This window comes from Poecilia reticulata, chromosome 6 (assembly GCF_904066995.2).
Source record: "Poecilia reticulata chromosome 6, P_reticulata-male-v2, whole genome shotgun sequence".
In the NCBI taxonomy this organism is placed as follows: domain Eukaryota; kingdom Metazoa; phylum Chordata; class Actinopteri; order Cyprinodontiformes; family Poeciliidae; genus Poecilia; species Poecilia reticulata.
In genome coordinates this window covers 3,657,934-3,684,488 of record NC_088835.1, presented here as the reverse complement: position 1 = coordinate 3,684,488, position 26,555 = coordinate 3,657,934, and the positions used below count along the sequence as shown (strand labels likewise).

Sequence of the window (26,555 nt, the reverse complement as noted above, 5' to 3'; positions counted from 1 at the left end):
AGTAGCAAATTAAGAGTCAGGTGACCGTAACACAAAGTCGCAGCCCTCGGAGGGCGATTTACCGCAACTCCGGCCAACAGGCAGTCGGGACATCCAACAACGGCGAAAAAATCCAGGCCTACGCCATACAAAGTGAACAGCACGCGAGAAGAAAAAAGGAACAGAGCCTCGGATGACGTCATGCTATATAGCCTCTGATTGATCATCCGATGTGTCACAGGTGTGACTCTGTTGACATTATTGCTCGAACAGCTCATGCGCGAAGGGAACATTCAGTGCTTTCAGCACCGCCCTCTGGCGGTCAGTAGGGATGAAATAGAACTGTATTGCGTAACATTAAATCATGCTTGGCTGCAACTGTATCCATGGCAGCTCTTCTTCTATTCAGTGTTTGTTAGCTTCTGTTAGCTTCTTGGCGCAGCTCCGTTCTCCTGCTACTGGTAGCTAAAATCACGACACCTTCACTGTGTATCCCTCTGAAAAATTAACCCATTTAAATAAAAAAATCCCTCCATGGGTGATACCACGATAGAGAGTGTTCATTTTATAGCGTTAACACTGGTGCTGTAAGTGGTCCGGTATGAAACGGGGTGATAGAACAACACAGAAACTAAAGTAAATACAGAGGAATAAACTGGTATGGCAATACTTAATACAGAGGACTGTATGGCAAGAATAAACAGACACTATTTCCAGATAAAAGGTAAAATAATATTGTTGAAGTGTCAAGGGTTTGTTGAGACCATATCTAATACTGAGAATAAATATATCTTACAGACCATAAAAGTAAATAACTTATCACTTATTTATGTTTTTAATTAGATTTGATATATTTATTTCTTCAATATTATTTTTCATGTCAGTGTTAATGTCATGAGGCTGATGACTCCATGACACTTTCAATTTGACTCATTAGGATTTGATTAAGAACCAGATTTGTTCTTTGTAATTTCTGTCCAGTAAAACTATTAATCTATAATCAATAGACAGGTCTATATAAAGATATAAACCATGTTTCTGTCTCATATTTGTATGGCATTAAAATGACCTGGAACTTTTGTTTTTCCACTGAAAGCTCTGGTTTGCACAATAAATGCCATGTGGGTGAAGTTTTATGGATGATACTCTGATGTCCCATTCTCCTGAAGGCAGCACAGAGCTGCACCACCAGAAACTGACAAACACTGAAGAGAAGAAGAGTTATGATTAATGTAGTTTACAGTTCTATCCATGTTTTAATGTTGCAGAGCTCAGTCGTTTTGCAAATAGTTCAAAGTTTAAACTGGCATGTTGAACATCTTTAATCTGGTCATTTTGTGGAATATTTAACAACTAGAAAATGACAAAGAATAAGAATATTTTTCCACTCTGATTGGCTGCTGTTAGGCCTACAGATTTTAAGTTGAATGTTTATTGCATTTTTCGTAGACGTCTATGAAAATAATTTCTATTCTCATGGCTTTTTTGTTCTCTTGGAAATTATTTTTGATGATAAATACAGAAACTAGCATAAAAATCAAAACATCTACAATAATGATAGTAATATTAATAATAAAATAATAGTCGGTGCAAAGTAGCCTGCACATTCTTTGGTGGGGGGCGGTGAGGGACCTGGATAAAGGCTGGGGGGGCGCTGGCCCAAAAAAGGTTGAGAAACACTGACCTAAAAGCTTTCTGCATGTACAGCAGAGGATGCCGAAGAAGGAGTTTTATTTATATAGCACTTTTCAGCAACAAGGCAGATCAGAGTTCGTAACATCACACATAGCAAGCGTGCTCAGTAGATATAAACATGGATAATGGTGTAAAATAGCATACCTTGCTATTTTAAAGTTATTATCCACCCAGAGCCAGCACATTAACAACTTGATCCTCATTATCGTCCACCATGTTTGTTGCTTTTCTTCATGCTTCCGTGTATCAGAATGCCAAATAGTGATGTTTATCAATGATGTACAGGTCAGATGAATGCCACCTGGCCATACAGACTTGGGTCACATTTGATCAGAGAAGTGTCGGACTTAGGACTACATATCCAAGTGCACTGGGTTGCATTTGTACAAATCCGATTTGTGGCGTTCAGGCTGACATGAAAAGATCAGATACAGGTTGCATAAGAGCAGAAAAATCGAATTTCAATCACTTCAGGCTGCAGTGTGAACACCGCCTCAGATTTTAGGGAGACCAAACAGAAAACCCAATTGTTGGTTGCTAAATGAATCCAAATTCCTTTTAAAATTATTAAAAGTAATTGTTTTGGTTATTATCTTTTTCATCAATCTAGGTATATTAAAATGAAAATAACTCCACTTTCTTGTAGGAATGATTAACATTCTTCATGGTTTGGGACTTCGTTTCTTGGCTCTTGGCCACCACACTCCTTTTATGGTGACAAATCTATTCTTAATTCATTTCATCTGAATCTGCACAGAAATGTTTCACATGAACAAACGGAAGCAGTCACCTCTGCTCTCTGATGTTCACAGCACATTGGCATGGCACACAACTACAGGAACGTCAGCCAGGCCATCCAGGCTGTGAGGGATTGTGGTTATGAGATTTCCATGGGACTCATGCCCAGATCCATTGGTCCCCTCACCTTTTGCTTCACTGGAACAGGAAATGTCTCCAAGGTACACAAATGTTCAATTCATTTTGAATATTCAAACATTGAGAATGGAATTAAAAGCAGCTGAAGCTAAGAGAAAATCCCTGATATTTATTTTTACATTCATTTTGTATTATGTATTCTTTTAGGGAGCCCAAGACATGATCAATGAGCTTCCTGTTGAATATGTTGAACCTCACGAGTTGAAAGATGTCTCTGAAACTGGAGGTATGACCTTTCTTCAGCAGCACTGTGTAGCTCAGCAGTTCTCAAACCTTTCAGACTGAGCTCCAACATGGAACAAAATGGCCACAGTCTCACTTACACAATGGAGAAATGGCTTTTGTGCAGTATCACATGTTTATCACTTTGCCCTTCACTAAAAATTTGGTTGTGTCTTGCTAAAATAAAGAAGAAATAATTTGACATTCTTGTAATTATGAGCCATGAACAGCTAAACTAAACATGTGTTTGAGTCATAAAGTTCATTCGTGTAATAAATCTAATAAATTTATTGAACCTTTTTTATTTCAATAACCAGCAAATTCCTTCTGATTTAATTTTTGTCTAAAACAGATCAACATGGGAAAGTATACTGTTCTCTCAGCACGTTTACATGAACATGAACGGCCAATCGGAATGACAATGCATCACATAAATACCACAATCAGAATATTCTAATCAAATTAAGATCTATTAAATTGTAATCTGAATGAGAGGGATAGTTTGGGACTATTGATAATTGGTTACCAGCGCCGAGTAGAGATCAAAAGAATGAGATCACAGATACAAGCAGCTGAAATGAGTTTCCTCTGTAGGGTGTCTGCTCTCCCTTAGAGATAGAAGCTCTGACAGGGACTCAGATTAGAGCCTCTGCTTCTCCTCATCCAGAGGAACCAGTTGAGATGGCTTAGCATCTGGTTAGGATGGACACCTCCTTGGTAGGAGACCCAGAGGACGACTGAGGAGGGACGACTTTCCTCAGCAGGGTTTGGAGAGGGAGGTCTGGGCCTCCCTACTTGGGGACCTGTGACCTGACCCGGATAAGGAGAAGAAAATGGATGGATGTGCATGTCAGTGTTTCTATCCTGAATAAAGCCTGGGGCATGTAAATGCATGTCATGATCAGTTAAATATTAATTATCAATGAATTTTGTGCTCATATAAACAATGCATTCCTATTATTTAATTCAAATACATTTTAATCTGATGAAGGATCACTGCACATGTACACAATCAGATTGTACGATAAAATAAATCCATTTAGTTCAGTGTGTGTTGTCTGACTAAATGTGTCGACTTTAAATTTGGTGTTGTGCTCCAACAACACACTAACAGAGTTGTTCTTCATAGATATGAACAAAGTGTATGCCACAGTTCTGAGCCGACGCCATCACCTGGTGAGGAAGAGCGATGGCAACTATGATCCTATGGAGTATGAGAACCACCCAGAACTCTACACCTCACACTTCAGAACCAGCGTGAGTTACTTCTCTTCACTCCCCCTCCTCGCACTGCCTCCATGCAGCCTCCCAGGAGCTCCTGTCAGTCACTTTTAGCTCTCATGTTCCACTCAGCAGCAGGAACTAATATGTCCAGCAGTATGAAAATTAGAAAATGCCCTAATTAAATACTATAGTACAATAGCACTCTGTACACAGGATATTTATCCCCATTTTGTGGGTAAATGATTGGTGTGTCAGATATGAGATGTTGACAATTTCTAAATAAAGAAACAAAGGGTTACCTTTAGGTTAGTAAACCTGACATTGTTTTCTGTAATGCTTCCGACATACACACAATAATGCTTCTTGTGATATTCTTATATATTTTAATAATTTGTTGCTTATATTGTTGTGCAATATTGCTTTTAGGTAAAATTGCTGAAAATAGAAATTCAACTTGGAGCTCCTTGATTATGACAAAATTGTTTTTGTCAATATTAAATATTTAAGCAAGTATTCACTGGTTTAGAAGAACAATAAATTTATTGTTGAAGGGCTATAAGGTTATGTAGAATCAGAGTTTTTAGCTTTACATTATGTTATTCCCTCATCAAAAACATCTCCAGTGTTGCTTTGATTCTTTCATGCATATTTGAGAAATTCTTTAATCTCCCATGGCAACCATTGAGCTTTGAAAAATTCCTGGTTGGCATTCAGCTCCTCTAGACTAGTGGCAGCAGCTGTTATCAAACACTTGGCGGACCTCATTTGCTGAGCTCATCATAGAAAGCTTCTCAGTCCAATGCTCCTAAGAATGGTGGTAAATGACATCATGGAGAAGCACGGCTATGATGTGCTGAAGTCAAAATCTAAGTCATTTTTGATATATATTGCTACATTTTTATAGCTGAAGGTAACATGGTTACTTTATTGTGCCATATAATGTATAATATAATATACATAATACTGCCCCTTTAAAACAAGGATGTTTTCCTAAAACCTTTTTGTTGTTTCTTCCCTTAGTCTTTATTTAAATGTTGATATTGTGTAAAAAGCGCCAATAAAATCAATAATTAACAATCCCCTCAGGATGTTGCTATCACAACTATAAATGCAAATTCAGGCCTTGCCCACATGTAGTCTGCGTTTTGATCAACCAAATAGATTTGGTGACTTAACTTTTTATCTACATGTAACCTCTGTGTAATAGAACTAAAAAACGATTGATAATGAAAACTCCAGTCACATGGGAAACCAGAGACTTGGAGTTGACACATACAGGTCCTTGTCAAAAAATTAGCATATTGTGATAAAGTTCATTATTTTCCATAATGTAACGATATCATATATTTTAGATTCATTGCACACCAACTGAAATATTTCAGATCTTTTATTGTTTTAATACTGATGATTTTGGCATACAGCTCATGAAAACCCAAAATCCCTGTCTCAAAAAATTTGCACATTTCATCTGACCAATAAAAGAAATGTGTTTTAATACCAAAAAAGTCAACCTTCAAATAATTATGTTCAGTTATGCACTCAATACTTGGTCAGGAATCCTTCTGCAGCCTTCAATGCGGCATGGAGGCCATCAGCCTGTGGCTCTGCTGAGGTGTTATGGAGCCCAGGATGCTTTGATGGCCTTAAGCTCATCCAGAGTTTTGGGTCTTGGTCTCTCAACTTTCTTTTCACAATATCCCACAGATTCTCTATGAGGTTCAGGTCAGGAGAGTTGGCAGGGCAATTGAGCACAGTAACACCATGGTCAGTAAACCATTTACCAGTGGTTTTGGCACTGTGAGTGTAGAACTATTTAATGTACCAAGGGACTAGATGGAATATATCAGAAGACTAAATTCGTCTACTGGATCTGTTGTCAGTAATCAATAAAAGCAATACAAAAGAATAACTGCTTTCCATACCATGTATTTTAAAGAGAAAATTAAAATGAACACCACAGGACAAAACGTACATAGAACCCAAAATAATAAATACAAAATAAATATACACAGTACTGCAGTAGATCTTCCATACATTTGTGCACAGCAGTCTTAAATTTCCCCACTGGTCAGCACAGTGTCTGACCGACACGCATTCCAAAAGTCCATAGTTGAATTGTCCAGATATTTGAGATGAGAATGTCCAAGCGCAAGTTGTTTCAGTTGAAGAGATGAATAGTGGATTGTGTCTGTATGGTGAGATGGAAGGGAAATGATACAGACCATCAGCCTCCTACCAGACCAGTATGGAGTGAGTTTCAGGTTCTCCTGGCCACAGCCAGTTCTCAGAAGCTCGCCATCCTTTAACCCTAAACAAGAGGGTCACCTGGCCTGTATTAAAATAAACAGGACCAGTAAATTACCAGCCTGCTAGTTAACTAGACTTTTTCAGTTACATACAGAAATAAATGCAATTATATCCAAAATCTAAACTTTCAGACAACACAGATGACATTTATCTCATTATCTTAAACACATGTTGAATTTAAGAAGGTAGATCATATAACAATTAAATGAAATTAAATTAAACAATTAGCATTGGCTACCACCACCAACATGCTAAACAAACCAACAATGTGTTCACTATTCACCAATTCCATATATAGTTCAGTGCATGACAGCTTCATGGCTCCAAGCTCACTGGGTATTCAGAGCTACCTCATTGTGCAGCGTTTTCTGCCACACTTTTTCCTTCCCACTGAGGTGCCTTGATTCAGCACTCTGGGAACAGCCTATTCGTTCAGAAATTTCTTTCTGTGTCTTACCCTCTTGCTTGAGGGTGTCAATGATGGCCTTCTGGACAGCAGTCAGGTCAGCAGTCTGACCCATGATTGCGGTTTTGAGTAATGAACCAGGCTGGGAGTTTTTAAAAGCCTCAGGAATCTTTTGCAGGTGTTTAGAGTTACTTTGTTGATTCAGATGATGAGGTTAACTGCTTGTTCAGAGAACCTTTTCATGATATGCTACTTTTTTGAGATATTAATTTTGGGTTTTCATGAGCTGTATGCCAAAATCATCAGTATTAAAACAATAAAAAACCTGAAACATTTCAGTTCATGTGCAATGAATCTAAAATATGACAGTTTAATTTTTATCATAGGGAAAATAATGAATTTTATCACAATATGCAAATTTTTTTAGAAGGACCTGAAGGGTCTGCAGCAAATAATGTGATGCTGATGTGACGTGTGATTATTTTTACTCCTTGACCATGCAGTGGAGGAAAGACTTATTATTTACTTATTATCCCTCCCCATTCGAGCCACAATGCTGTTCAACCTCCACGTGTGTCCACATACTTTAGCAAGATTCCCAGTCTACATTGACTTGGCTAGCTTTAGGTTAACTGTATATTCTAACACGGTATTTAAAATTAGTTCAAATTCTTTGCCTGTCCATACAAATAATTCTCCGTGCATCAGGTTTAATTCCTAACAGTATGTAGTTGTCGTTTTGAAGGCAGTGTAGGTTTTGCCCTACACTGCCCCCGATGGGTGTGGCATGCTTAAAGCAACGTTATAATTCAGCGGTCTGTGTGAAGAAAAATATTTCTTAAACCAGTCAGGTGTGGACGAGATTATTTTACATAAATGAATATCTCCACTACATTGTTTTAAAAAGACCTGGCTACACATCGACAAGGCCTTAGTCATCATTCAGAGTTTATACGGTGACTTGTAGTTTCCACCAATCATTGCAACTTTTCAGCAAATCTGACAAATCACCTTGTTTTCTGAATGTTCTTCTTTTCTGACCAATCAATGCATTTGGCTGAATTTTGATCTATCCCCTTAGTCGTCTTCTAATTTAACTTCTAGTTTCATTGCGTGTCTTGAAAGCTGAAACTGCAAGATGAAAGCATGTGTGATTTCTTTTCTTTTTTGCAAAAACCATGTTGTGATGTTGTGAACAGTTTGCTTATACTGTTTATTCAGTCAGTGGGTGTAACTTGGAACTTGCTCAGACATCTCCCCTGCACTTCCTATGTCTGTGCCCTTTGTGGCCTGCACTTTTTAAGATGTCCAAACGTGATTTTCTGAGCCGTCTTTAAATGCACCACGAGTGTACACATGCCGGTTGCACCCGTGGTGTTAGGATGTATAATGTTCAGCAGGTAGCCAGAGTTAAACGGCAAAACACTTTTGGTTTCAGATAATGTTTTCTAAATGATGGTTAATATCATATTAAGCTAAATTTACTAATGTTGTCATTACACATGTTTCTTCCCTTGCCAGCTAGTGTCAGGAATAAACCCAATCCTCTTTATTTTCTGTAAAGAAGTTGTGCTCACTGTTGCTTTTCTGATATTTAAAAGAAATCTTTATTGTCACAATAGAAAGAGTCAGGGAGGAGACTTAGACCAGAGGCCAGCAGCAGGACGCTGATGCAGGGTCTTCTCAGGTAAGGAGGGATTAGAACTTGCTCAGAAAAAGATAAGGAAAGGGAAGGCTCTGTGTCTCAATTTCAACTTGTTTCTATGACCATTTTAGGGCAAAAATAAAGCTTAAATAATTTGCATCTTAACCACAACGTTTTGAAAAAGGTGCCACAAAGTCTGTAATTCTAGGCCACAATAATCACAGAAAACAGTGCAACATCCTGGAGGGGCTGATTTAAGATAATATAAGATAACATAATGCTTTATTGATCCCCTAAAGTGGGGACATTTTGTTTGTCCCAGTGTGGCACACAATAATAAATAAAGTAGTAATAATAATAATAATAAATGTATGACAATAACCAACAAGTAGCAGTGATAGTCTTACGAACATACAAATATCGCTCTATATATTACTAAATCTATATTCAACAATTAAAACGCACAGCTCTAGACTATGTGAGTGTTATAAAGTCTGATAGCCTCAGGCAGTTCAGTTTAATTTTATGCCTCTTCATAGTCTCTGAAAAAGATTAAAATATCAAAAGAAAAATTTAACAGTTAAACACATGACATAGAAAATAAATAATTGTAAAAATGTTTTAAATTTTATTTTACTAAGCAGTTGAAGGATCCCAATCATGTATTCAAATTTGGGAAGAATATAATCCATAAACTGTTCTTTGCTCACTTGAAATTCCAGAGGCTTGCAGACACCACTAGAGGAAATCTTGAATCTTACGTATTTTTTTGTGTCTGTCTTTAAAGTTACCCAGGATTAGTTGAAAATGTTGGCCTAAATATGTTGTAATTTTTCTGTTAGCTAAAAAGTTGCTAATCACACAGGCCGACCAGAGGTACGCGTCATTCATTGTTTCATTTATAAAGCTGAAGGTAACAGCAGCAGCAAAACACTAGCTTCGTTGGCCAACTCTGGTTTAAGGTCAGCAGTGTCTCTCATCAGTCATGGCTCTTTTACCAGGTTGCTCCCTACACAACATGTCTGATTAATGGCATCTACTGGGACCCCCCCCACACCCCAAGGCTCCTCAGACGCCTTGATGCCCAGAGGCTCATCAGACCCCTTAAATCCTTGAGTGCTCTCAACGAGGGGTCACCAGCCCTGCCTCACAAGTAAGAAACCTCCAAAACGCAGCCATTGTGGTAACATGTGATATTTTTAGGCTGCCACTGTAACTTTTACTGTTGATGTAATGAATAAAGCTGATGCTCTGAGTCTTGACTGTCTGCTCTCTGTCCAGACTACTGGCCATCTGTGACATATCTGCAGATACTGGAGGCTCCATAGAGTTTATGACTGAGTGCACCACAATTGATAAGCCTTTCTGCATGTATGACGCAGACCAGCACATAGACCATGACAGGTACACTGCAGACAGCTCACTTTAGAGCCTTTATCACAAACATCACTGTCTCTTTTTACACTTTCATTAGCATCACCACTTTTCTAATTTCTAAGGAACATAGGTGTAGTCTGAACTGAGACTAATATTAGACCATGTTTTGTGTGTGCGTATGTATGCACGCGTGTGTGTGTGTGTGTGTGCGTGTGTGTGTGTGTGTGTGTGTGGGGTTGCGTGTGTGTGTGTGTGGGGTCGTGCGCAGTGTGGAGGGAAATGGGATCCTCATGTGCTCAATCGACAACCTTCCTGCCCAGCTCCCGATTGAAGCCACTGAATACTTTGGAGACCGACTCTTCCCCTACATCTGGGAGATGGTAAGCTGTGTGTTTTCCTTCTGGAGGCCCCTGTGAGAGCGCTGCAGCTCGTTGCCTTGGTAACCTTGGACTGATAGGGTTGGATTTCTAGAAAGTCATTTATTGATGATCAGTGTGTTATTCCAGCTGCTCTCAGATGCCACCAAGTCACTCAATGAAGAGGAGTTCAGTCCACAAGTCAGAGATGTAAGTGATGTCATTTGATTATCCAGATATTGATTTGTTTGGCAGAGTAAGGAGCATTGTTTAAAATTATTTACACCAGACATCATAGTAACCAGAGTAAAGTTTTAAGTAAAGTCCAGTTCACAGTACACGATTTTAGAATTGTCTGCTGGTAGTCGGCTGGTTTTCTAAACCTGAGAGACGACACACTAGCCGAGTAAAAATCTTAGGTATAACGTGTTTGATCGTAGAGTGTGAGGTTTCACTCACGAACATTCCAATTCTAGACATGAAATCCCTTAAAATTTCACGATACTACACCTGAATTTGAAGTAAACAAACATGGACAATGATGTTGAAGCAGTAACTGTAGTTTGGGGATTTATTTTAACCAAAAAAAGACGCAACACAAAGTCAAAGCTTTAGATTAAGAACTGGACTTGGCGCGATCAAGGGTTAAATTTGTTGCACTACAATATGGAGGTAAGTGTAATGATTGAGTCAAACATTACACTTAGTTTAATTTCTTTTTCTGTTAAGGTGTTTAATTAACCATAACAGTTTGATTATAAGTTTTTAAGTTTTTGCTGGCTGTGTTGATATTGTAGAATACAGTATGTGTATGTACTGGGCCTTGCTTCAGAAAGCTGAATAACTGATAGATCAGGGCAACGTCAGCTAGAAGAGTGCATGTCCTGCGTATTAATTCCCAACTGATCACGGAAGGGTAACATCTTCCAGCTCCATTCATTGAAAGTGCGTGGTGAGTTAATTGTAAATTTTCTGACATCACTTCCACCGCTCCTGGAACCGCTTGTGCAATATTTGTGAATTGCACTCCGCTTGTCACAGTTTAATGAAGTTCTGCGCCTACTTTTTTCTCTATTTGCTCCTGTTTAGATTACAAATAGATTAACACAACATAACATTTTCTGTATTTTTCTCTGCTGTGTTACTACTGCAGACTGAAATTAAATGTGCCATTTCAACCAAGGATTAGAATGCGCTTCTAAACCAGATGTATTCTGTGCAAAAAGTTAATAATTTTTCTGTTTTTTAAATTATTTTTTTCTGATTGGCTACCTGTCATATTCAACAGGCTGCCTTCCCGCTCCCAGTTGGGGGACACCACACACGCTGAGATCATCGGGCCAAGTTAAACATGTTGAATATTCCAGATTTTAGATCGGAGCTGTCCCAACTTTCTACCGACTGGACCCAATCAGTCGTAACACACCACACACTACAGGATGATCGATTACAACTATCGGAAGCGACAATCTTAGAACACAGAACGTTCTAAGATTGTTGCAAAATCGGGGCAAAAAAATCATGTAGTGTGAACTGGGGTACGACTTTTTTTCCCCCAAAGTGATTTAAAAATGAGGATGTTACAAACCCATCAGAAAGCCTAGAAACTCTTCATCTGGACCAGTTTATGATTATATCATAAAGGAATCTGGACCACTGAAAGGATATAATTTTTCATTGTGATGACAGACAATAATCAAGCCTTGTCTTGTAGTAATGATTTAATGTGACCATCTAAACATGTTTGTCTCCAGGCCATCATCACCTCCAATGGAGCTCTCACCCCAAAGTTTGAGTACATTGAAAAAATGCGAGAGAAAAGGTAAGTCCACCTGCTGGTCGCTGAGAGTCACTGCTTTCTGTTGTCAGGTCTGAAGTTTGACAAAAAAATTACTAAAAAATATATTTACTAAATTTTGACAATTGCTAAAATAAATAAAAAAGGGCTAAAATGGAGTAAAAATGAGTGGGCTTCATCTACACACTAACAGAACAATTTCACAGTGATTTTGAGTCAATACCACATGACTTGGAAGCTCTGGAAGAGAACATATTATTTAATATTAAAATTATTTAAAATATTGAATATGACTTAAATAGAGGGTAGTGTGTCTTGTGTAACCCTAATTACCACTTTTTTGTGTCAGTTGGTCACAAGGCAAGGCATTTATTGACATTTGTTTGTCAGGAGTGTTTGGTTCGGACATTTGTTGACAGTCCCTAATTGAACCTCAGAGTGCTGAGGAGGAAGCGGTAGATTAACGCCTGAATAAAATGCAAGGTAGAAATGTAAGCACTTTGTAAACACTAATATTGAAAGACCAATATTTTTGTAATATCTAATAAATACTTTGATCAAACATGACCTACTTCAACACTTAACGGCAAAGAGAACAGTCACCAGCAACACTGACCAACAACATTAACCAATCACAGACGTTGCATAAAAAAACAACTGCAAAGGGTTGAATTGACAAGATGACAGTGAGTAATAACCAAGATGCAGCTAGAGACATAACATATGCAACATGTACATATGCAGCGAACACATGTGCAACAAATGCATATGCAACATAGACATCTGCATCACTTACATATGCAACATCTACATGCATCATCGACATATCCATAAAGCACTAAGATCATAGACATCAACCAAAGTCACATAGCAACATCTACACATATGACTTCTTATTTTTGACTCAAATGGAACCCCATAAATCTATGAAAAGATTGATCCCCACCTCCTCCTTGAGTTACTATTGCCGTCTTCAGAAATGGAACCACTCCTGATCAAAAACAACCAATCAGAGCCAGGAAGAGGGCCTAAACGCTGTCAATCAAACTTGTGCACTTGCTGCTAAATTTGATAATGGCACAGAAATAACTTACCATTCCAGGAAAACTGCTTATCTGCCGTCATCGGTGGCCATTCTAACTAGCTTTAGCTTTTGTTGTAGGCTCTGCTGTGGTGAACCAGCTGTAACATAGCAGAGAGAAGTGTGGAATTTGTGAGCATTGTGTACATGAGAATGATAGACAGCATTAAGACCCTTCTCCTGGCTTTGATTGTTTTTTTCTGACTGACCTGTGTATTTCTGTAGTGAGCAATGGGAGAAGGCAGAGGAGTTTTTTTCAGAGATCGTCTCTCTTATAACAAATATACTGCAGCTTTAAAGGTGCGTTTCCACTGCATTAACTGCAGCTACAAGAGCCTGAACCAAACAGAAGCAGCTAGGAAGGTAGGACTTCTGGATGACTATGAGCTAAAAATGGACCTTTATATTTAGAATGCAGCAGATCAGCAGAGTAGAAGCAGCTGCAGCTGGGTTTTTATCTGTGGTTAGAGCTTTGCCAACCTGAATGTTTCCACTAAGTCTGAAGAGGTAGTTCATAGTTATTAAAAATGAATGAATGCTGTATTAGTCAGAGATCTTTGTTCTTGGGCTCACATTCTGGACTCTACTGCTGTGGACCCAGGTTTGTATAGCTGGACCATAATCCACTTAACTGGCCCAGTGTTCAGAACCCACAATGGAAACACACGCACAAAGGGATGCCCCAGGTCGATAAAAAAGGTTCTGGTGAACAGAACCCTGGAGTAGAACTGTGCCAAGTCTTAAACAACAAACCAGCCCAGCAGCTGGTTCACTGCATTCTCTAGTCTGCGATTCTGCCTGCCTTCAGTCATGAACCCAACCAGTCTGTCCCACATGGCTGTTCCAGTCAGTACCCAGTGTGTAGAGTTCTCAAACAGTTTCACCCAATATCCACATCATCTGTTAAAACAACACACGCTAAAGTTAAAGTTGGATCAGGGCTGATAAATTGGGGAATGACCAAGCTGGTTCTGGTCTGTTCTGGTAAATGCAAAGTCCTTGAGAAACATAAGGTGTGTTTTGATGCTTCTTTGGGACAAATTCCCTGATACAGTGAACTCTAGAACATAAATGTCTGATAAAATAACCACTTATGCCTTTTAGAACAGTGGCTGGTAGTCTAGCAGAGCTTTTTCTGTTTCTGTTTGGCTTTTAAATAATCTATAGATCAACAAATTATGCAAAGCCATAAATTTTTTTTTATTTTTTTATTTGTGGATGTTGCAGCTGTACGACTTGTTTGGAGCAAGTGGCAAAATCATTTTTAAAAAAACTACTTAGATCAATGAACTTTCCAGTGATGTATTTTTGTTTGTTTCTGATTTTGTTAGTCTTCCATACAACCAGCTGTCTTAAAGATATCGGGCACTAAAAGCACCTCAGTGTGATCAGTAACACCAAGACGTACCCCTCACTCATATTTAGGCCACCTTCAAGACTTGATCAGCTTTCTTCTTACTTGACCCCAAGTATAATTTTCTAGACAAGCTGTCCCTGCGAAATCTTAATCCTTTTGATTAAGTTCTGCTTCTCAAGATGCATAAACCTCCCGAGGGAACATTTATCTTCTCTTTTTCTAATTAAGCCACCGAGTGCTTGACTGACCTCCAGTCAGGCATGCTGCTGTACATTCACGTGTGTGATGTCACTTCCAATTAGTCTGGAGGTAATGAGTCGCGTCTGACTCCTGGCAGGAAGAGAGGTTTTGGACAATGCCATAAGTCACTCTGGGTGATTATCTTACAATGTTCATATTATTGTTGTCCTGATGGGGAGATAATCCAGAATTTTCAAATCAGCCTTTAAACAAATGCAGCAGATTAGTGTGTGTAAAATGTGACAGCATATATCTTTGCTTGTTGAATAAAGGTTATTACCATTTTCCTATTAAATATGTTTGATTGTCTTTTTCATATCCAAAACAGGTTTTTATCCTTTTTCACATTATCATAGTTTTCCCAATAACTGCACATTTGTGTAGTTGTTTGTGTTTTATTTCAACTTTAATTGTTGTGAATTTGGTTTTACCCTATTCCAGCTAGTTTTGACAGTTGGTCTGTTTTTCTGCAACAGAGTGACACACAGTTGCCACTCTATTGAACAGATGGTTAGGGCCATACAGAGACCTTTGGAGGGGCAGGGGTCAAAGTTAAAAAGGGGCACATTGAACAAGATCTTAAAACACCGTATAACAACATAGCAACAACCCATATTAATCAAGAATATAATATTTAATAGGATCATACTGTATCACTGTCATCACGTGGGGACAATGCAAAGCAAGTGTAGTCTATGTTTTTCTTGATAGCAGCAAAAACAGCAACTTTAAACCTGCCAGTGCTGGAGGACTGTGCTGATCTGAGATTGTAGTTTTTAAACGGACCATAGGAGAGCACGTGGCTGATTATGAAGTTATGAAATAAGCAAATTTGCTGCTATTTTATTTATTTAGATAAACCCTAGTAATATCTGTTTTATCTCCATAGTGTTGAGGAAGATTATCTAAATTAGTTAATTTTGGAAATATCTGGCTCTATCTTCCTCTTTGGCTCCCAGGTCCTCCCGGCAGGCCGCGTGTAGCCACAGAGAAAAACAACAATGAGTGTTGACGTCACAGAATTGCAGAGTTTAATCCAATAGAAGACAACTCTACTGAAATTACAACAGAATCTGCAGAACAGTAGGGGCATACATTAATTTACCTGATACAAATGGAAAGGAGAAGGAAAGAAAGAAAAGCAAAGACGTCTTTGGAGAATTGCAAGAGCAAATCTAATCTGTTACTCCTGTGCACAAAGTTTTATAGTCAAGGATCCAACCAGGAGCTGTCTCTGACCCTCTCTCTAAAGCAGTGGTTCTTAACCTTTTTTGAGGTACCGAACCCACCAGTTTCATATGCGCATTCACTGAGCCCTTCTGTAGTGATAAATAAAATATGACTCCCCCCATCCCCCAAATTCAAGACATAGGGGTGTCACTGCAAGATCACTAAGTCTTCTTAAAAGGTAGAGTCTCTGAGAACAGTTCTTCAAAATATAGTCATTGTTTTCAGCACAGTTGAGCTGACTGTCCAGGAACGACCCAAGGTATTTAAAATCTGCCACAGTTTCAACAGGTTGGCCATCGAGAGAAACTGGAACCACTTTAAGGTCTTCTTTAGATTATTTAATTAGCTCTACATTCTTAAGAGAAAGAAAAGCTAATAATAAAGACTTTGCGGTATTCTGATTTAGTAATGTAATTATATTAGTTGTGTTACCACCCCCACGCCACTAAAGGCAGAAGCAACCCCGAAAAGATGCGACTAAGGAGCAGATTTAGAAGTACACCGAAAGTTACAGAATTTGGTAAAAACTGTGAGCTTTGCTGAAGCAATTAAAGACAAAAGTTCAAATCCATGCTGAGAGTGGAGCTGCTTCAATCAGTGCTCCTCCGCAGCTGTGATTGGCTAAGCAATGTAACGTGATCCTCTGCAGCAAGTGATGGCAAAGCGGGGCGTCATCACAACTTTACACAAGTGTGTCTTTACCTCCGCGGCAGAGGCTCCGCCGAACCCCTGAGACCGACTCATCGAACCCCTGGGGTTCAACCGAACCCAGGTTAAGAACCACTGCTCTAAAGCCATTTGTTTTCCAAGGTCCAACACCAGTTTGTCACCATTATCTAAACAAAGTGGAAGCAGAGCTTCTCCTGAAATCCTGCTGTTTTGTGGCTTTCACAGATCAGTGTGAAAAGCTAGAACTTTTCCTGATTTATTTTCCCACTCAGACTAAGGGCAGATCAAAAGATCTTAGCAAATGATCTGCTGTAACTACAGGTAAAATAAAGGTCAATAGGCCAGAATAAGTTATACATTTTAAAACTATAATATAGTTCTATAGAAGCAGAAACGTTGAAGTATCGTTTCTGCTTCAGCTCGGAGTCGCGGTTTAAGCAGAGAGGTAATGAAATACAACAGACACTGACAGGCCTCTGCGTCTGCCTTTCTCTGAAGAACTACTGAGGGGAGGAGACAGACTGGTGAGGAGAAACTGTTCTTATCTATCGATTCAGTATTTTTATTATACAGACATTAGGCTGTTATTGTTGTGCTATTAGCTAGCTGCTAGCTAACGACTTTGCTAGCAACGCTAGATAACAAAAAAGCTTCTTCCCTGTATCTTTAATGATATCAGTCATTCTTCAGTATCGCTTATGCAATAAGGGCACATCGCCCATTCAAAACCGATCATCTTCATAATGGATATATGTCCAATCTTCTAATTTCCTTTGCTGCATAATGTACATTGCATTTATTCTGGTGTTAGGTAAATGTATCTTGAAGGAGAATAACACTTAAACAATAGTCCAACAAGGATATTTATTTAGAATTAAAAATAACTCACCCTGAATTACCATGATAGATATAATGTATGTAATAAAAGTGTCACTAATGAAGGGGAAAAAAACTCAACCCAGACTTTAAGTTTAGGGTCTGGTTCACAGAGTATGAAGTAAAATGTGTTTCCCAATTATTCAATAAAATAATTGGGTTAAGTAAAATAAAAGTTAAGTAAGTAAAATAAAATTGTAGACAAAACTTTTGGAATTGTAATGATTTTTTTTTTAAGTTTTGTTTAAAATACTTTTTTAAATTAAACTCATTTTTACCAAACATAAACATTTATTTGCACACATCATAAATCTTTTGTTGTGATTTTAGGCCCTGCTCAAGACGTCATGTGAGAATCACAAGTGAGTCACAAACAAAAACTTAGAATAGCAAGAAAAGATTTCTGACAAGCGCAAATAAGTTTGTTTTGCAAAAAACAAAAATTCACTTCACGAGTCAAAAATGTATGATTTACATTTTTTTTAAAGCAAAACTCAGTAGGCTTTTCTCATGGTGGCATGCATTAACAATTACATTTTTGCTTCTTTCTTTTTTCTGCAGTTCCACATTCAAGTTTGATGCAGCTCTGCTTTCCTGAATGGACCATCTTCATCTCCACTGCAGCAAACAGGCAGATCTGTTGTATAGATTACTGTACACTAAAAGGTTGCATTGTGCCCTTGTTTATATTTTTAATAGTGTAATTATGTAAAGACAAAATATGTCTGGTGGTCCAGCTCTGATTTACATATCTTGCTAAATTGCGGGTTTGAATATTTCAATACTTTCCTATAACAAAATAGACCTGCAGAAAGAAATTACTAATAAAATATCTTACATATGCATAGTGTTATGCTCTATATGGAGATGTTTGTTAGCTTTGATTGTATATGTCACATTTTTGTAATTTATCATTGTTTATTAAACTCTGAAAGCTGAGAGGCTTTGTTAATATTCTGTCCTAGAATGAGGCTAGATGTGACCTTTTTTTCTTTGAGCACCTGGCCCTGTAGTGGCCTCTGCACGGCCCTGGTGCTCGTATTAGAACACACACATGTTCTTACACAGTTTTACTTATTGTATGTTGATTTTTATACACAAACATGGATGCACATCTAGTGCAGTTTTTCTTGAAATTACCCTTCTCTGTTGCTCGCATTTCTATTTTGCTATTTTCTATTATGCAAATTTTATAAAGGCACAATTATATTTTTCTTATATATTTATTTTTATATTCCCTACTTTGAGTCAAGGTAATTCTTTAGCTGAATTACCCAGCTAAAGATATGTGTACGTGCCCACTTGTGTTTAATTTGCTGCTGGTTCTCATTGTACCATTCTCATTTATTTGCTACTGTTGACAGGCTCACAAATCCTCCAATGACGTTGCCACCTGAACTTCAATCTATTGCTGCCTGCAGCAAGTTTTCAAGTTTCTTTTTAGAGAAAATTCAAAAGATCAGAGGATTAATCTGCACATCCACTCCAAAGACAGTACTAATGCTGTGCCCAAACAAAACAAATGCAGGAAAAATGACCCAATTTCAACTACTACATTATAAAACCCTAGAAGAAATTATAAGTCAATTAAGCTCCAGTTCCTGCTGTCTGGATGTCCTACCCACACATTTCTTTAAGAAAGTCCTGCCTGTTGTTGCTAATGATCTGATCCAAATAGTAACTCATCGCTCTCTTCAGGTGTTTTTTTCCCCCAGGCTTTGAAAACAGCAGTTATCAAACCACTTATAAAAAAGAACAATCTGGTCAAATCCCTACTGCAGAATTACAGGCCGACCTCTGACCTCCCATTCATCAGCAAAATTATTGAAAAAGCTGTTTTTAAACAATTGAATAACTTCCTAACAATAACAAACTGCTTTGACTCCTTCCAGTCTGGTTTTCGTGCTCACCACAGCACGGAGACGGCCTAGTAAAAGTGTTCAATGACATCCATATAAATACAGACTGTGGGAGAACCACAGTGCTGGTTCTGTTGGACCTCAGTGCAACTTTCGACACTGTTGACCAGTGTTGTGTTCAAGACCACCTAACCCGAGACCGAGACAAGACCAAGACTTTTAGGGTCCGAGACCAAGTCAAGACCAAGACCAGCGCCCCGCGCTACATGACACAATAAAATGTAAAATATCATCAAAATTATTTCTCAAATTATTCTCATAAAAACACACAGATATTAAATACTTAATAAATGTAACCAATATTAAATTTAACAAACTCTTTGTTCTGCTTTGCTTCCATCTCTGTGCTACAATCTGCGGTGGTCTTGTGCCATCCCTAAAAAGATAACGCCCTGGGTGTTTACCCATTGTTGCTCATGTCAGAAACCATCACTGTTTGCACCGTTAAACATAGCAATTGAGGCAAAAGCCCTGACGCTCAACTATGAACACTGACAAAGGAGCAGCAAGCAAGAAGTAGATACTTGTATGCCAGTAGTTCCCAAACTTTTTGTCCTGCGCCCCCCCAGTGGTTTCCAAACATTCCCCCCCCCCCCAACAAATAGCTGTGTGGTTGAACAATGTGTTTTTGAGGGGGGGGAGAATCGTCATATTTAGTTTCATCAAACCAAACAGTTTTTCCTGCAGGGCTTTGGGATTCTCTTTCCTTTTTTTCCATTTCTCTTTAAACCTTGATCTCCTTACTCCTTAATAATGCTGGCTAAATTGATCAAGAACCTATTAATGTTTTTAAACAAAGATACAATAAAAATGCAGTTTATTAGCAGTTTTTTATGTTTTTATAGAATATTTGCGTTAATTTCCACAACAGAGTAGAACTGAAAGTACAAATGTTTTTAGATCAATGTTTCTTTATTATTAGGTTGGAAACGTTGTGCTTCTTTCACGTCATTTCCCTTACATCAGTGGTTCTCAAACTTTTTCTCCTGGACCCCCCCATTGCTTTCCAAACTATTTCTAGCTAGTCATCTTTTAGCTAACTTTACCTGCGTCAAGCAGCTTTACTAAACAGTCTGTTGGTTTTGGGGGGGAACTGTGAAAAGTTATTTGCATTTTGCTGGTTTGCTGCCATGATTTTAACACACCTGTGCAACTCCGCACAGTAGCAGGTCTCCTTCGCTGCTGTACAGGTGTAAACCCAGCGTCGTAGCGCTCATGTTGCGTTTAAAGGCGGCTTGGAAAAACAGATTACCACATGTTAACAATGGATTAAACAGTTTTAACTGTTGATAAAAGTGACAGAGGACACAGATATGGTTAGTGTGGAAGTTCCTACTGTATCAAATTGACAGAGGAATAACAGAAACTTGGCCGTTCTAAAGTAAAGACCCAGCGCATACAGGGTTCATGTTTTGTTTTTTTGTTTTTTTTATCCAGACGGCTTCCCGTGCACCCCCCTGCAATGACACGGCGCTCCCTCTAGGGGACGCGCCCCACAGTTTGGGAACCTCTGATGTATGCTATTCTGACAGGGTATGGTAATCTGATAGGCTCTCAGTGACACTCCAGTCCTATCCAATAAGCAAAGACCCGTGCAGAAGAATCGTACTGCTCCTGAATGTCTCATCACTACATTGCAGACTTTTGGACACAGCGTTGTCTCATATGTGCGACAAGTCAGTCAACATCTCTCCGCACAATAATTCAGGCAGTGAGAGACTTTTTTTCATCACAATGCTTATGTGTCTCTATACAGCTAGCTTTGCTAACATCACGTCAACGGAGCTTACATTTCTTTGAGATACTTTTCTAAGTGACGAAAAAAGTTGGACCTAGTCCCCACTGTCTTTGAAAGCGAAGCGCTGCTGAGTTAGCTGTGGCCACCGGATTTCTTATAATTTATGCAGCGCTATTCTATTACTGACTATTAGACAGACATCTTCTGCCGCTGAGAGAAAACCACTGCGCATGTCTTGGAGCGCCGCGTGCGAGTGAAAGGTGGGGAGGGGGGGGAGAAACAAACACGTAATAGTCACGTTATTGGTTGGATTTTTATCGGTGCGTTTTGCAACCACTGAAAACAAAGATGTTAACAAATAATCTGGACAGTATGCTGTACGTTTAGTGATATTTTCACAGTTGCGGTCTCGACCGGTCTTGAAATAAAATGCCGAGTCCTCAGCGCCCGAGACAAGACCGAGACCAAATGCGGTCGAGTCCGAGACGAGACCGAGACCATCAAAAAAATGGTCTCGAGACCGGTATCGAGACCAAGACCGATCTCGAGTGCTACAACACTGCTGTTGACCATGACATTTTACTGAATCGACTGGAGAGTTGGGTCGGACTCTCCGGTCCAGTGCTCAACTGGTTTGAATCTTACATAAAGAACAGGGATTTCTTTGTTTCAATCGGAAACTTCTCATCAGAGAGGTCAAAGGTCACATGTGGGGTACCCCAAGGTTCAATCCTAGGACCCCTTCTTTTCAATATTTATATGCTCCCACTGGCTAAGGTTATAACAACATAGGATTAGCTATCACAATTATGCGGATGATACACAGCTCTACATCACAATGTCACCAGGTGACTCTGAACCCATCCAATCACTGAATAGATGCTTAGAACAGATAAATGTGTGGATGTGCCAAAACTTTCTCCAGCTGAACAGAAACAAAACTGAAGTTATTATCTTTGGACCTAGAGAGGAGCGAACCAGAGTCAATGCACAGCTTCAGTTATTACAACTAAAAACCAGCGATCAGCCCGAAACCTGGGAGTAGTGATGACCTCTGACCTGAACCTTCAGAGCCACATTAAGACAGTCACAAAGTCGGCCTTCTACCACCTGAAGAACATCTCTAGGATTAGAGGACTTATGTCTCAGTGCGATATAGAGAAACTCATCCATGCGTTTATCTTTAGCCGCATTGATTATTGCAACAGCATCTTCACAGGTCTGACTAACAAATCAATCAAACAGCTGCAGCTGATCCAGAATGCTGCTTCTTGGGTTCTCACTAAAACCAGGAACATAGAGCACATAACACCAGTTTTAAAGTCTCTACACTGACTCCCTGTAGCTCAGAGAATGGACTTTAAAATACTGATGTTAGTTTATAAATCACTGAACGGTTTAGCACCACAATACCTTAAAGATCTGTTATTGCTGTACCAACCGTCTAGACTCCTCAGATCTTCTGGTTCTGGTTCTGCTCTGCATCCCCAGAACCAGAACCAAACGAGGAGAAGCAGCATTCAGTTTCTATGCACCACAGATTTGGAACAAACTTCCAGAAAACTGTAAAACAGCTGAAACACTGAGTGCCTTTAAATCTCAACTTAAAACCCACCTGTTTAGAGTTGCTTATGGCTAAATTAGGGTTAGAGTGCGGGTTTTGATGTCTTCCATGTTTTTATGTCTTTAATGTTTTTAATTTCTTTTTATTTCTTTTCTACGTTTTAATGATGTAAAGCCCCCTGGAAAACGTCCCAGTTAAACAACGTTTAACTAAAGTTCTAAGGGGTTTAGAGGTTGGAGTACTTGTCAAACGGTGTTTTTGACTAAAGTCCCTGAGGGTTAGAATCCCAGTTAAACGGCGTTTAACTGAAGTCCTAAAGGGGTTTTAATTTTTTTTTTAATCTCTTTCTCACTGTTTATTTAATGTCACATGCTGTTTTTATTTTAATTATGTAAAGCACTTTGAAATGCCTTGCTGCTGAAATGTGCTATAAAAATAAAATTTGATTGATTGTAGGATAAAGAATTAGAGATGTGCTGATCAGCTTTAAATAGAGGTTCGGTGTGAGAGTCACTACCAGGTGGAGCAGAAGCGGCGCTCCGTCTGTGAAATATTACTACCTGTAGCGCGTAGCAGCGGTTCAACAGCGAGATCAGAACCAGCGTCTTATTTGTTTAGCTTTCTGACCGTCATGCTAATCCGGGTAAGTGTTTGTAGCTGTGCGCTGCTTTACCTGCTATCTGATCCTCCATATGTCTTTTTTACTGCAGTGAGCCTCCATGTAGCCAAACTCCGTCAAGTATGTCATTGTTTTTATGTTGTATTAGCTTCGTTGTGTTGATGCATTTCGACGTGCTTCAATTTTCCGCCGCAACACGCAAACTTCCCCATTCACTCAGTGCGTTATAGTTATAGTTCCACATCGCTTAGGATTTGTTGCTGCGCGTTTGCGCAGAGTGAAGAAAGAGGAGACCAGCTGCACAGGCAGGCTGAGAAATGAGATGCAGGTGATCGGTATCGGCAACAAGAGCCAATGATCACCGATTATGCACTTTTTCACAAAAATCGGCCGATTATGATCGGTGACCGATCGATCGGCACACCTCTAGAAAGAATCCTTCTGTTCTATTTTAACTCATTTTGAAGTCATTCTTGCTGCTTGTTGTTTTTGGAGTGAGGGTAGAACATTCACTTTGGAATCTGAAATGTTGTTGGTTTCTGCTCAAAAAGGTCCATCCAGATGAATACATTTACTGGGAGTTTCCCAGGATATCATACCTGGGAAAGTATGATCTGAATTACCCAGCTGTCTGTCTTGAAATCGAGTCTCAGAGGTAACGGGTCCTGGAGGAGAACCCCATACACACATACCGTCACAGACTACTGTGACAGTGTTAAAATGGCATAAAACAGACATTTCAAAGCCTTTTCCACATATAAAGTGACATTACTTGTCTTTTCATCAATCTTGGAGAAATCCCCAGTTTTAGGAATGTCACTGTTGTGTTTATGGCGCTATGGTACATATGATACACATTGCTTTGGATTGTGTTGTACCTTCCTGACTGATATGTTGGTAAGTAGTGGTGGAACAAGTCGGCGTCGGGTTGGGGGGCGGGGCTAACGACCGGGCCCTTTATACCTAAAATAACAAAGCTCATGAAAACATAATTTTATAAAGCACTAATAAAAGCCACTCATATTTGTCGTAAAAATACTTCAATCTACCTAGTTTACAATCCATTCCTAAGTATCTGACTGATGACGTTGTGGATGGTTGGTGACGTGTTTTACAAAGAGACGATATCGGCGATCAACTTGTAAATTAGTATGTCATAAAGTTAAATGTAAGAATGAAAAGAAAGCCAGTCATGTAGCACAACGTTTTATTCAATATTTTACACCCACTATATGACTGAAATCAGTTGGTCTTGTAAAGTTTTTAGCAACCATGAGTCAACAATGACTGGGGCAGCCTACTGTGTAATCTACTGGGGGACCCCATTTTATGATCTACATACACCATACTCAACAGGAGAGGGCCCACCTTCTCCAACTCTCTTCAGACATGATACAGACTTGAATCTCTGAAGTCATATTCTGCCTCCCATCCGGGCCCCCCATAAATGTAATAAACTGCAGCTTTAGACCCTGCAGAATTAAGAATGAGATGTCACTGTAATGTTTATGTGGGTGAAGGCAGACGAGTGAATACTTTTGTCCATTTACTTTGTCAAAATATCTGATGGATGGAAATGTCACATTATTGGTGGAAAATGTTGTAAATTGATGTCGTGTCTCATTTTATGCATGGCCAAAACCTGGCATCTTAGCAGGGTGTGTATACTTATGATCCCACACAGCCTCCAGTGTTTGAATTATTTAGATGTTTTTACAAGATGGAGAAGACATTGTGCAACCAGAAGTAGAAAGTTGATCTGTGTTTTTTTATGCTTGTGCTCCAACTTATTTGCACTCTGTAACTGCTCTGTAAATGAATTTAACATTTGCCTTTGGTTTTTAAGAAACTGGGCTTTTAATCTGAAATTGCCATGATGATAATCAAATGGATTCTATAAAGAGAAAAAAAAGTTGCGCTCTTATCTTAACAAATCATTGATAACACATTATTGCTTGTCAAACAAATGACAAGTGCACTTGTTACAGAAAGACATTGGAAGAACTTATTGTGTGTGTGTGTGTTTAGGGAAAAGGCTCAGATCCTGAAGAAAACTGGTATGAAGAGAGTTCTGCTGCTGGGCTCAGGTTACGTCTCTGGGCCTGTGGTGGAGTATCTGACCCGGGATGAGGGGACCCAGGTGACTGTTGGTGAGTGCTGGTGTCTTCACACTGGAAGGCTGGATCTGGTCATGACTGCTGATCTTCACTCACTCTGGTGACTGCTGCTCCACTAACTGCCTGTAACGCATCTCCAACGTTTCTTCCCTCTGGGATCTGTTCTGGGTGGAGCAGCTCACTCACATCCCATACAGCACCTAGAACTCACAGCGTAGTTGTTGTTTTATCAGTGTATGTTTAACGCTGACACACCAGCATTATTACTGTTTCTATACTTCTGACATTCCATGATGGAAAAACAGTAATCTTTTTTTTTTATGTCGCTCTGCTAAAACTCTGAGGTTTGAGAATCCTTGTATGATGTCGCTCTGCTGAAACTGTTCGAGTCGAGACCCCGTAAGGGCAAGTCCTCACGTGGATCGATGTTTTTAATATTTTTATTTTTACTTTTAATAATGTTTTTATCTTTTTTAATATTTTTCAAAATCTTTCTCTTTCTCACTGTTTATTCTATTTTTTAATTTTAATTATGTAAAGCACTTTGAAATGCCTTGCTGCTGATATGTGCTATACAAATATTTGATTGATTAAACACTTTTTTATTAGTTTTGTGTTTTCCACAAGCAGAGAAAAGAACAGAGAATTGTACACTGTACTGCCCACTACAGTACATGATTAGATTATAAAGAAGAGAAACGGAAACAAACAAAACTGCTGCCGTACTATGTCACACTCATGTCAAATCGTGTCTTCAATGGTCACCAAACATTTACAAACAGATTTAAAACTTGGCAACAACACAATCATAGCTAGCTGCTGTGGTGATAAAAGAAAAAGAAAGATGCTTAGTAATTCAAAAGGAGAATATTTTTTAGTTAAGACATGGTGAGACTTTCCACTTTCTAGGATTCTGACCTGTCATGACAAGTTGGGTCAGCTCTTTAGGTAAGCAGCTAAGCACAGGAGACCACATATCAATGAAATGTTTCCGATTATCCCTAAGAACTGCATTAATCCTTTCATGACAGAGGACCCTAAATAATTATTCTTAATCCAGTGGATTAAAAGGTATTTTCTAGCCAAAAGGAATAATTTGTCACAAAGTTTGAAGTGTGATTGTGAGTGACTGATTTGGACGGGAGGCCAAGCAGAAACAATCCTGGGTCACAGCCAACATTGACACAAAACACGTCACTC

At 39.0% G+C, this 26,555-nt stretch overlaps 1 protein-coding gene and 2 long non-coding RNA genes across 7 annotated transcripts in view; 2 read left to right on the top strand and 1 right to left on the bottom strand.

Annotated features, from left to right (window-relative positions):
• The window catches only part of aass (aminoadipate-semialdehyde synthase), a 64,400-nt gene that overhangs the window by 22,389 nt on the left and 15,456 nt on the right, over nt 1–26,555 (top strand). For 4 of the 5 annotated variants that reach the window (XM_008410945.2, XM_008410947.2, XM_008410946.2 and 1 more), the window contains exons 5-14: nt 2,321–2,388; nt 2,487–2,633; nt 2,758–2,836; nt 3,962–4,089; nt 9,416–9,567; nt 9,696–9,818; nt 10,060–10,171; nt 10,298–10,357; nt 11,902–11,969; nt 25,267–25,388. In XM_008410945.2, coding sequence (XP_008409167.1) covers nt 2,321–2,388; nt 2,487–2,633; nt 2,758–2,836; nt 3,962–4,089; nt 9,416–9,567; nt 9,696–9,818; nt 10,060–10,171; nt 10,298–10,357; nt 11,902–11,969; nt 25,267–25,388 — 1,059 coding nt within the window. The remainder of the gene's footprint in view (nt 1–2,320; nt 2,389–2,486; nt 2,634–2,757; nt 2,837–3,961; nt 4,090–9,415; nt 9,568–9,695; nt 9,819–10,059; nt 10,172–10,297; nt 10,358–11,901; nt 11,970–25,266; nt 25,389–26,555) is intronic. The other variant, XM_081607671.1, reaches the window with a different exon arrangement.
• Nucleotides 1–26,555, bottom strand: part of LOC145551898 (uncharacterized) — a 49,918-nt gene that overhangs the window by 10,145 nt on the left and 13,218 nt on the right. The gene's annotated exons all lie outside the window — the stretch shown is intronic.
• LOC145551899 (uncharacterized) lies at nt 11,980–22,808 on the top strand. Its single transcript, XR_014087766.1, has 2 exons — nt 11,980–17,760; nt 17,960–22,808. It is a non-coding gene; the product is annotated as an uncharacterized LOC145551899 (long non-coding RNA).